Source organism: Cynara cardunculus, assembly GCF_001531365.2.
Source record: "Cynara cardunculus var. scolymus isolate 2C chromosome LG 2, CcrdV1, whole genome shotgun sequence".
Lineage (NCBI taxonomy): Eukaryota > Viridiplantae > Streptophyta > Magnoliopsida > Asterales > Asteraceae > Cynara > Cynara cardunculus.
The window spans coordinates 52,208,492-52,220,296 of record NC_037529.1 but is presented as its reverse complement, the minus strand read 5'-3'; the positions used below and the strand labels follow the sequence as shown (position 1 = coordinate 52,220,296).

At 36.6% G+C, this 11,805-nt stretch overlaps 1 protein-coding gene across 1 annotated transcript; it reads left to right on the top strand.

The window, feature by feature from the left end:
- The first annotated feature begins 9,940 nt into the window (after nucleotides 1-9,940).
- On the top strand, nucleotides 9,941-10,660 carry LOC112506155. Its single transcript, XM_025110179.1, has one exon. The coding sequence runs from the start codon at nucleotides 9,941-9,943 to the stop codon at nucleotides 10,658-10,660; it is 720 nt and encodes a 239-aa protein (XP_024965947.1).
- Nucleotides 10,661-11,805: the final 1,145 nt, after the last annotated feature.

The window sequence follows — 11,805 nt, the reverse complement described above, 5'->3', positions numbered from 1 at the left end:
GTGCAAAATAGTAAACAAAACTTGACTAAACAGTTTTTTAGCCCAACGGTTTTGACTATACAGTTCTTTAGTCCAAAGATTTTAAACAAAGCATCGACTAAACAGTTCTTTAGTCCAATGGTTTTGACTAAACAGTTCTTTAGTCCAATGGTTATAAATAAAGTATAGTTTGCATAACATCATGCTTTTCCCCCAGTTTAAATAAACAAAAAACATTAAAAGTGGGGCCGTGAAAAACTCACTGGTTTGAGGCTGAATATCCAAGAACTTGGTGACGTTTGAAGCGTTAAATGTCCAGCCTAACCTTCCTAGACAGACCAACATCCAGAAATTAGATCACGTATGGGTTCTCGACAAAGATAAAGTCAAATTGTATCTTATGTAATGCCAATGGGTTTTTATGAATTAAATTTGACATTTTATTATTTATACTAAAAATAGCCTAGAAAATATATATATTAAAAGAAATCAAAATCCTTTACACAAAAGCTGATTTTTGGACGGATTATAAATTATATCTCCGGTATTTTTGAGTTTCACAAAATCACTATAAATAGGAACCTTTCAAAAGTCATTTTATGTTCAACTTTTTACATCATCCAAAATAAAGACATAAGCCGACTTTTCCCAAATAACAAGAATTTTGAGTGGGTTTAAGTCACTCATTATTACCCTACAACCTTGACTTACACAGCCCCCAAAACAGATTGCACACTCTTCGAGTGGCGGCCATTTGGGGGTCTAAATTCATCATTTTCCAAAAGATTTTTAAATATGATTTAAAGCTAACACATTCAGCTAGCTTCTAAAAGAAGATTCACTTATTTTAACGAGTTTTTATAGAATGTACCCAATTTAAGATGCATGCAAGATTCTGCCAGTGATGTTCTTTTCGCACGATACTCTGACATCAAGAACTTGAAGGTTCAAAACTTAACTTTATGGCTAAAAACCCACATGCAAGTAACTTTACCAACTTTTCTTGAGTTTTAATCATTTGCAGATCATAGATTAGCATCATTTGGAAGACATTTTCATGTCATTGATGTATAATCTCCCACCTTAGACTCTCAAGAAAGTTTGTTTATAAAAAGATCAAGAAAAAGTGTAGAAAGTTTGGAAATCATGATGAAGAACGCGAATAATGAATCTAGTCCCTTACCTTTTGGTTGAAATCTTGAATAATCCTCAAGATGGAATAGATTCTTAATGTTGTTAGAAGATAAAACCGGCTGGAAGGGTATGTTTTAGAGAGAGATTAGGGAGATGAGAGGTTTATGGAAAGTGGAGATGAAAATGAAATTTTTCAAAGATTGTGGGGTATTTATATGTGAGATTTAAGAAAGGAATGGGCCGGCCTCAAAGGCCCAAGTCCATTTAAAATTATTTTTCTTTTAAACAATCTATGGCCTATTAGATTTATATCATAATACAACTTGTTAAATATATTATTATTGTTATTAAATCAAAACTTCACCTTTTTGGCCAAATTATTTGGTCAACTACCTAAGACTTTAATATTTTGATTTGGACTTAAAATATCAACTTTATTATCTTTGGAGCATTTGTTAATATATTTTGGCATTACATAAGTTAACTTTATCCGCTACTCGTCGAAACCAGTCTTACTGAACTATTTTGGGAACTAAGCCAGATAAATTCCAATCAATCATGACTAGATCCTAAATAAATATAACTCTAAATATAGGTACCCTACAAAGGTGCTAACCTGATGCTCCAAGAATGACGGATGTCACATTAATGACCTTAGAAGATATGCTAGGGCGTTTTCAGTTATCGTTGGCAGATTTGATATTTCTCAGTTTTCCCTTTCCTTTGTCTTTCCTTTGTGTGAAGATTTCATCGATGAAGGAATACCATATTTCATTGAGGGTTTGAAGTTTTGATGCTTCTTATCCTCAATGATCTTTGGTGATTTACAGATCATCTCTTCTTCAGATTCAGAATCGAGAAAGTCTCTTGCTAATTTCTCGAAATCAAAATTAGCATGGATGTTCGTGGGAGGTGTGGGTTTTGAGGTTGATGCTTCAGAGTGATCTGCTTGAGGTTCCATCATTTCTGACTTAGATGAACTTTCAATATTACTTGGATGGTTCATCTATTCATCAGGCGATGGTTCTTTATTAGGATTCTCCTTTTCATCAACAGTACTTGCTGATGAAGTGGGATTTACAGCCAGAGACTCTGGTTTAACTGTAGGGTTTCCATCGGTCTCTGATTTGGAGGTGTCGTTCCTTTCATCAGAATTTTTACATGTACTGCTCTCGTACACCACGTTTTCAAAATCCTGTCTTAAGACGACAGTTTTTCCATCGACTTTAACTCTTTTAAAATTTGCCTTTGGTTTCGGGATAAAGTCAGGTTTCTAAATGCATCCAGTTTTGAAAGTGGATTCAAGGGTGGATTTTTTTGATTCGATGAAGGAGTCCAATTCGTTGAATCCAATCCCTTGAGTGTCCGTTTGACCATTTAATGTTTTGTACACATCTTGGGCATCCTTGTATTTCTTCATTAGAAGTTCATTGGTTTGAAGCTTCTGCTGAAGAATCTCCCTTTCTTTTTGAAAGAAATCTTTAAGTCTCTCTGCCTCAGATTCTTTTAAGGCCTTAGTTTTCTTTTCTAAGTCTTTGGTTACTCGCTTTTTTATTTCCAAAAGTTTTTCTTCCTCTGATTTTTTGAGAGCGGCAATGCGAGTCTTTTCTTTCATGAGGTCAGCTTTTTCTTCGGTTAGAAGATTAGTCTCTCTTTTGTAGAAACTGACTTCTTTTTCGGCTTTAATTCTTTCACATTTTTCAAAATTTAATCTTTCTTTTAATTTCAAAAAGTCCTCTGAAAGTTTATTATCGTTAACTCTAGCTCAGATGGAGCCGAGTTGGTTTCATTGATAGTAGACTCRCATACCTGATCATCAGTGTCAGAGGCAGATTCTTCATTGGACGTGGCCATCAGACAAATGAGAACTTTGTCTTCTTCATCGGATGAAGAATCAGACACCCAGTATTCTTTTTCAGCCATTAGGCTTCGCTCTCTAGGATTGTACTTGTATTTATTCTTGTAATAGTCAGCATCCTTTACCAGTCGTCCTTTGCATTCTTTGAAAAAATGACCGATTTTTCTGCACCTGAAGCAGCGGAGGTCATTTTTCCTTCCATCTTTGCCCTCTTTCTTCTCCTCTCTTCTATATTCTCTTATGTCTTATCTCTCATCTCTTCCATCTCTTCTGTCTTCCCTCTGATGAAATTTAGATGGCTTCCTTTCATAGGATAGTTGGTACCTTTCCATCTTGAACTCTCTTCGTTCATAGGGTTTCTTGATGAACTTTTTCTGAAACTGCTTTGTAATCAAGGCCAGGGATTTGGCAAAGGCTTTTATGTCATCATCTGATTCAGATGTTTCATCTTCAGATTTTGATTCCACCAACAGTGCTTTCTTTCCTTTCTTCTTGTGGTCTCTGGTGGAGGTCCTTGAAACGTCCTTTTCTTCAGCTGCTAGAGCTAGGGGTCCACTGATGGACACCTTTTTCTTCATGATACCGTTCTCTTGTGCAGCAAGCGTTCTGTATACGTAATGGAGTGACCAGCCGTCTAAGTCCTGATTTGCTTGAAGGGACATCGACAGCTCTGTCTATTCATCGTCGAGACTTTTAAGGAATAAAACATTGTTTTCTTCCTTTGTTCTGGAGATATCGTTTCGATGACATTGATTAATCAATGTGATGAAACGATCGTATGTCTTCTGAATCGGTTCATCAGGAAGACCTTTGAAGTTGGTGTATTCGTTGAGACATTGGGCTCTACGATTCTTCTTCGTTTTTGCCCCTCCTTCCAATTGGCTTTCTAGCTCCTCCCATAGTTCCTTGGCTATGGAATAAGCATCAAGGGATTGGAAGATTTCATTGGGTATGGCCATGATTATTAGTCTTTTGGCCTTCTTGTCGGTMTCAACCCGCTCTATGTCGTCTTCATCCCAATTCTTCTAATCCTTGGGCATGTAATAGACAGGAATTTCTGCTGTGGTATTTGTTCCTGGGACTCTTGGAACATAGGAACCCTCCATGACAGATCGCAAAATATTTATGTCCATCCGTTCGAGAAAGTTCACCATCCGTATCCTCCATTGTGGGTACTCTTCTCTTTGAAGAGTTGGAGGTYTGGTGAGGGAACCAACACTATAAGCGGAATTCCAGTTGGCCATTAAAATTTTTAGAAGAGAGAAAATTTATGTTTTTTTGAGAAGATATTTTATGAAAAACGTGAATTGAGAGATTTTTTGATGATTGTTTGATTGGAAAAACAATCAAATGGCTCTGATACCAATTGTTGATCTCAGATATCTCAATAACACTTATAATTAAGTTAAAAATAACCAAATTATAGTGTTTGGATGAATAAAATGATGAACACTCAAGAACAATGTATAAACATTCAAAGGATAAGCTTGAGTGCCAAATATTTCACTTTATTCCAATGATTATGAAAAACGTAAAAATGTCTCAAATTACAATAGGCCTAACCACCTATTTATAGTAGAAAGCTAATAAGAAGATAACTATCTAGTGATACTATTTAGCTAATCTTCTACTAACAGATAAGGCTTATCTAAAACAAGGATAAACATTAAAACAAGATAAACTTTGTAGAATCCAGTTGTTGATTGGTCATCTCCAGCTRTCTTCCATGGGATATGAGTTCAACCTTATCTTCATATCTTCATTGSTTGCCTCTGGTTGAACTGGTGAAGGAAACTCCAAGTGTTATTGCCCAAAGGGGTTATGGAGATGCACTTTCCATCCCATCTCTAGTCAGTTCATCTATCCTCTGTTTGTTCTGCAGACTTAGTCATTTTTCCTTGAAGTCTTCCATTGGCCTTCTGGTTCTTCATCACTTGTTTGTCTTCATTACTTCATGCATAATACTTATGGGGTCTAACAGTTTTTGTTTTCGTTTGAATTTTGTTTTTGTGTGCTTAAATTTTTTTAATTTTTTAGCAGAAAAAGCCAGAGCATTATTTTTAAAACTTTGAGAGCAATTTTAAAATGATTTGGCAAAATCAGTGATAGTTTTGGACTTTATGTCAAATTTTTAAGTTTGTGATATTTTGTTTCATTAAGGATCTAATTTGTTTGCTTTTTACAGATAAAATGATGACTGCGGAAAATAACCAGAATTCCCAAGGGTTTGATGATGAGAACCCAATCTCTTCCATCAGATCTAAAAATAATTCCTATTCCCGGTCAGCTACCAATATAATCCCTGATGAAACCCTATTTCCCAAAATTTTATACCTTGACATAAAGCCAAACAACCATCACTTCAATTTCGATATCCCTTCAGAATACCCGAGAATCCCGTTCATACATAAAGGACATCCAATTGCCGATGCCTTATCTGCAATGGCGGAATATCCTCTGGTCTACCTTCAACAATTTTGGCATACCTTAGCCTACATCAAAGAAAGAGCTTAATTCTATTTTCAAGGGCACGTGGACAATTACATGAGTCGGCTGACTCTGAAAATGTAACACCTCATACCACACATTGCATGTAACACATATTTCATACAGAAGAAATACATGTTTATATATTATTCAGGTCCCTTAGTATAAGAATCTATCATTCCAGAATACAAGGTCCAAAAATTCAAATACATTTCTTGTACTAATCATCGTTCATCAATCAAGACTGTACATCAAAGACATATCTTCATGTAGAAATGCATATAGGAAAACATCACATTTTCCCCTTTCCCTTACCGTTCATACCTCCAGCAATACATATTTAAAATCACAAAACGAGGGTTAGACCGAAAGGTCTAGTGAGATACCCTTTTTATGTTATTGCAGGGTGAAAATCACCAAAATCTTTATGAAAAACAACTTTTCATATATATAACAAATATATGAACAAATAGGGAAATATTACCAGTACCTTTCCACTTTTCAATGCCAAGCATTCAGATTATTCAAATCAGATACCTTTGAACCAACTAGGTTCCATATAATGCCATTTTTAAACCTTTTCAAATCAACAAGGTTTATTTAAAGTATCAGGCGAAACCTGCATTTTCTTCTCAATAAAATCCAGACTATGATTTCCAATAAGAACCTTGATCCTAAATCTTTAAATCACAAAGAAATAAAGATTCCAGACCAAGGTAGTCTTAAGGGATATAATAGAAAGAGTTATATCATACCACACACATACAAATGCCACCCTTATATCAAATGTACACCTCTCCTTGATATGCCACCCTTATCCCATGGTACACCTCTCCTTCATATGACACCCTTATCCCATGGTACACCTCTCCTTGATATGCCACCCTTATTTCCTCATCAAAAATATTTCACAAAACAATTCCAAATAGACCGCAGTCAATGGAATTATTATCAATCCAAAATCATTTATATCAAAATTCCCATTTTATAACAATTTATCAGTCATACAAGACATAATACAAATCTGGTCAACATAGGCTTGGCCGGATTTCATCTCAGGTCAAGTCTTGGCCGGTTTACCCAATCCGGACAACTCATCGCCCAAGGTTTGTCCGATTTAACACTTAGAATAAATTCCAACATCTTTGTCCGGATAAAAAGTCCGGACAATATATCGTCCACAACTTGACCGAGTTAAAATAATCCAGTCACCACATGGTCGTATTCATACTTCTCCGTTTAAAATGTTAAATAAGTTCAATATTCATAACTACCTCAATGTTTGGTCAGTTTAAAACTAAACCGCTTAACACTTGACCGGTTTAGGGCTTAATCCGCATATGCCTTGACCGGTTTAAAAATAATCCGGTCATGCTTTATCCAATTTAAGTAAAAACCGGGTAACAACAAGTTTTCAAAATACATATTAATCAAGCCAAAAGAATTACTTTACATTTGAAGTTAAAATATTAAAGCACTCACCTTGAATCCTTTTTGGAAAAACTTTCCTGAAATGCAGATGAGCATCAAATCCGGTCAACTCTTTCTTCTCTTAAATTACTCACTTTACTCTCAATTTGACAGGAAAAATGTTATGAAGACTAAAGCTTCCCTTTTATACCCTTCCCAAATCAGGAAAGTCGGCTACCACATGTAACCTTCACATGCATGTATACGTCCCTTATGTATGATATTGATTTCATACATACCATCACACATATACATATATAATCATGCGCATAATTAATTATGCACACACACATATGCAATCTTATGCATGTATCGATATTATGCATATAATTTCATATACTAGCATGATTAAATATAACAATTTATCATGTTGTCACATAAACATTTTGTAACAAATAATCACATATTTATTACCTCGGGTGATAACCAAGATCCAGTTATCACATTATCCACCCCTCAAAAGAATTTCATCCCGGAATTCCTTTAATCAAAAAGCCAAGGGTATTCTGAACTCATCTTTAACTCTAGTTTCCATGTTGCTTCCGATCCTTTGTGAAACTTCCACTGAACCTTTACCTGTAACATACACTTTCGCAAATACGTTGCAATTATCCCCTTTATACGTGTTTATGTGATCCAAACGTAATATTTTGAAGCAAACCCGAATGCAATAAACTATATATGAAATATTCGGAATCATCATACGAGGCTCGTGGTAAAACAATTGGAAAGAAACATGTCAAAAACATCAATATCTACGTTACAGATACATAAAAACTGACTTTTATTGGAAGATATTTTTGATATATTTCTATTGTAAGTTGTAGATTATCTCTTTACGAACGCGTGAGCGAAAACCACGTCAAAAACGGAGGTCYRAGCRAAACGTTATGCGATTTTTAGTGATTAGTGGTCAAACCGAGTTTTCAGCCGAGTCAACTCAGTCCCAACTCGTAAAAGTCGGTTATACATGTTATTTACCTTCTTTTTCACCCAAAACAGACTCTCATCTCCAAAACTTACTACCAAGGGTGATTTTGGCTTCATAGGGGTGAATCAAGGTTGTTTAAAGGGGTTTTGCTTGATTTTTATGCCAAATTCATCCTCCAATTAAGGTATAACTATTTCATTGGTTAATCTCTTGATTTGAAGCTGGTTAGAGATGAAATCAATGAAACCTAATCTGAATAATATTAGTAATATATTGTATTTAGATTGGTTATATCCTAACTAAGTTGTTATGATGATTGATTGATGATTTGGAGCTTTCGAAAATGAAGAATATAGGTTGAACTTTGATTTTCTTCATTAATGGCTATTTTGGTGAAATTCGTGAGTAATGATCTTGTAATCAATAATATAAACATGGTTACATGGTATTTTGATTGTTGGAATAAAGATTGAATCCRMAWTATGGATTTTAGCCTATTTAGTTGGTGAATTTGACAGCACCAAATCTATCCGAGATGCTGTTTTGAATGTGCGATAACTTCTTAACCGTAGCTCGGATTGCTATGATTCTTTACATTTTAGAAATCTTGTATGTAGATCTAAACCTGTCCTTTAGACACCTTTTCGAAATAAGGCTTCTGGATTGGTTATAATTGCGTCTAAAAACTGATAAAAAGTTGATTTTGAGCTGTGAATTATAGTGCCTAAAATGAGTTTAAATTAAGTTTGGTTAAGTTTTTGTTGTCGGATCTTTATGAAACTTTGGGTACATATTACAGGTGTTAAATAAGCTCACTTGGTCTTTCCAGAGTGACCGTTGGACGATGTTTAGACGTATATGGACGTAGAGCCTAAGTTGGCTCGATTTTTGAATATCGAAAAGCACTGTGAGTTTATGGGGCTACTTAACTTGCTATAAGCTAGACATGTGTTATCTATTTGCTACTTGCTTCCACACTCATCCATGTTATGTCTCCTTATCAATTTCAAGAGATTATTGGCTATTGCACTCCGTCCTTCCATACATGCTACTCGGTGGTTACTTTGTGTTTCACCCGGGGAGGCATGCTTAAGCCCATATCAGTTGAGATTACTCGAGTATGGTGCGTATTTGACCATGTTAGAGTTCGGTCATTTTTTCTGCTGTCCGGGATTGCTCGTGTGGGAAGATCATTCCACTGGCCGGGATAGCTCGGGTGGTATGATTCTATGATATATATTCTTGTGCTTGCCACGACCGGGATAGCTCAGTGGCAGTACATATCAATTATTGACTTTCACACAATCTATTTGTTGCATACTTTGATATTCAGATGTATGATTCTCGAATGATGATTACTTATTACATGATTTACATCCTTCGTGATCATTGACTTCCATGGATTGTAAATTATTAGTTGTCTTTTGGTTGTAATTAAAATATCTAGATAACGGGTAGCTAATGTCCTCTGTTTTGTATATAGTTTAAGCTTTATGCAAATCTATTAAGTTTATTTTGTCCGTTTTAGGATATTTTGGAAAACAGGTGCTTACCGAAACGTCTTGTAAACCAAGCGGACATTTCGAATTAGGAACTCGTAAATATTATATCCCGTTTTCTTTCTAATGGTTTAAAAATATAACTTTTGGTGGTTTATTTATCATTTATAGAAATGAAGTATTACAAACCTTTTATCATTTATGTAAACCGGGGTCTTTCAATTTGGTATCAGAGCGGTGGTTTAAATGAACTGGATACCAATGACGATATCCGGACTTAAACCTTGTGTCGGTAACATGTAGTAAGTATGTTTTGATTTAAAAGGGATATGAACTTAGGAGAAACCTAGGTGGGAATTGGGAATTTGTTATAGGATTCTATTTAATGTTATGTATACGTCATAACTTTCAGAAAGATGGCCGACGGTGATGAAGCTAGTCACACCCCATCCAACGACAATGTAAAAGAAAACGCTCCACACCTGGAGATTTATGATGATGAGGCACCGATGTCTCCTCGAAGCGAACGTTTGATGCAACGTATGGCTTTATTAATTCAGCAAACATTAGCCCAACAACGACATGACGATAGAAAGTCTGAAGATGATAAAAGTAAAGGCAAGGAGAAAGAAAGGGCTGACACCTCAAAACCCAAAACCCAAAACCGACCGAGTCTCTTTTAAAACCTTTCGTGGTAGCGGTGCTACTGAGTTCTCTAGGAAGGTTGTTCCATTGGAGGTACTTGAATGGATATTGAATACTGAGAAGGTCTTTCGTATCACCCGAGTGTTATGTGATGATAAAGTGAATTATGCCACGGCCATGTTCCAAAGTAGGGCCTTCATATGGTGGAATGCTACTTTTCCAGCTTTAGGTGAAACTGAAAAAGAAGGTATGCYTTGGGAGTCTTTCAAAACTCGTTTTAACAGGCAGTATTGTCCAATTGATCTAAAAAAACGATTGGAGAAGGAGTTTCTTGATCTTAATCAAGGAAAGATGTCAGTGGTGGACTACGAGACCGAGTTTAATCATAAAGCACAGTTTGCCACACGTTTCTTGACTATAGAACAGGAACGTGTAGACCACTTTTTAGACGGATTGCGATCAGAGATTCGAGATGTCGTCACCAATCGTGATATTTTAGAGTTTGAGAAAGCGGTGGAATCTGCACGACGACGTGAACACGATTTGACCCGCTCGGATCGTAATCCAGCTCCGCCAGCCAAGCGACCTCGAATTGAAGGTGCCATATCTGCACCAACACAGCAATTTTCTAGGAATTTCAATCCGAGATACGCTTAATCCCAAGCTAGATCGCGACCTCAATCTTGGTCCCAAGCTTATAGCCTTCAGTCCAATGCTCCTCCACCCTGTTCTGTTTGCGGTAAGGCTTATCGGGGCCGATGCAACACTGTTCGCCCTGAAGTTAGATGTCATGGTTGTGGTGAAGTTGGACACGTGAGACCGAACTACCCGAGGAGGGATATGACATGCTACTCATGTGGTGCTATAGGCCATCGTCAAAGAGAATGCCCTCGATCTAAACCTGAGCAAAGTAAGGCTTCTGTTCGCCGACCTTCTACTAGTGGTGCTGTTCGTCAAAAGGATGAGGTACCACACGTCCAGGCCAGATCTTTTCAAATCACTGTTGAGGAAGCTCGAGATAAACCGGATGTGGTTATGGGTATATTTCTCGTTAATTCTCATCCCGCTCGTATCTTATTTGATTCTGGTGCTACTAATTCATTCGTTTCTCATACGTTTGCTCGATGTTTAAACTTTGTGCCATATGTGCTTGCTAAATCTTTTTACGTTGACACTACTGATGGCACATCTATGCTAGCTGATAAAGTTTACGAAGATTGTGTGTTGCAATTAGATGAGCATGAGTTTTTCGTAGATCTTGTACCGATGGATACCCATAGCTTTGATATAATTATTGGTATGGATTGGTTGGCTAAGAATCGGGCTGATATTATGTGTTTTCAACGCATAATCCGTATACCGAACGACGTCGACTATTTATATGTTTACGGTGAAAAGCATAAAGGGGACGTAAAGTTGATTTCTACGCTTAAAGCTCGAAGACACCTATCTAAAGGTTGTTCTTCCTATTTAGCCTATATTCTTGATGCGTCGAAAGAGGTAAAGAAAACGGTTAGTGACGTACCGGTTGTGTGCGAATTTCCGGATGTATTTCCCGAAGACTTACCCGGTTTACCTCCTGATAGACAAGTTGAATTTCGAATTGACTTAATTCCTGATGCAACGCCGATTGCTAGGACGCCATATCGTCTGGCTCCGGCTGAAATGAAAGAAATAAAGAATCAACTACAAGAACTTCTTGATAAAGGTTTTATCCGACCGAGCACCTCTCCTTGGGGTGCTCCAGTACTATTTGTCAAAAAGAAAGACGGTTCAATGCGTATGTGCATCGATTACCGTGA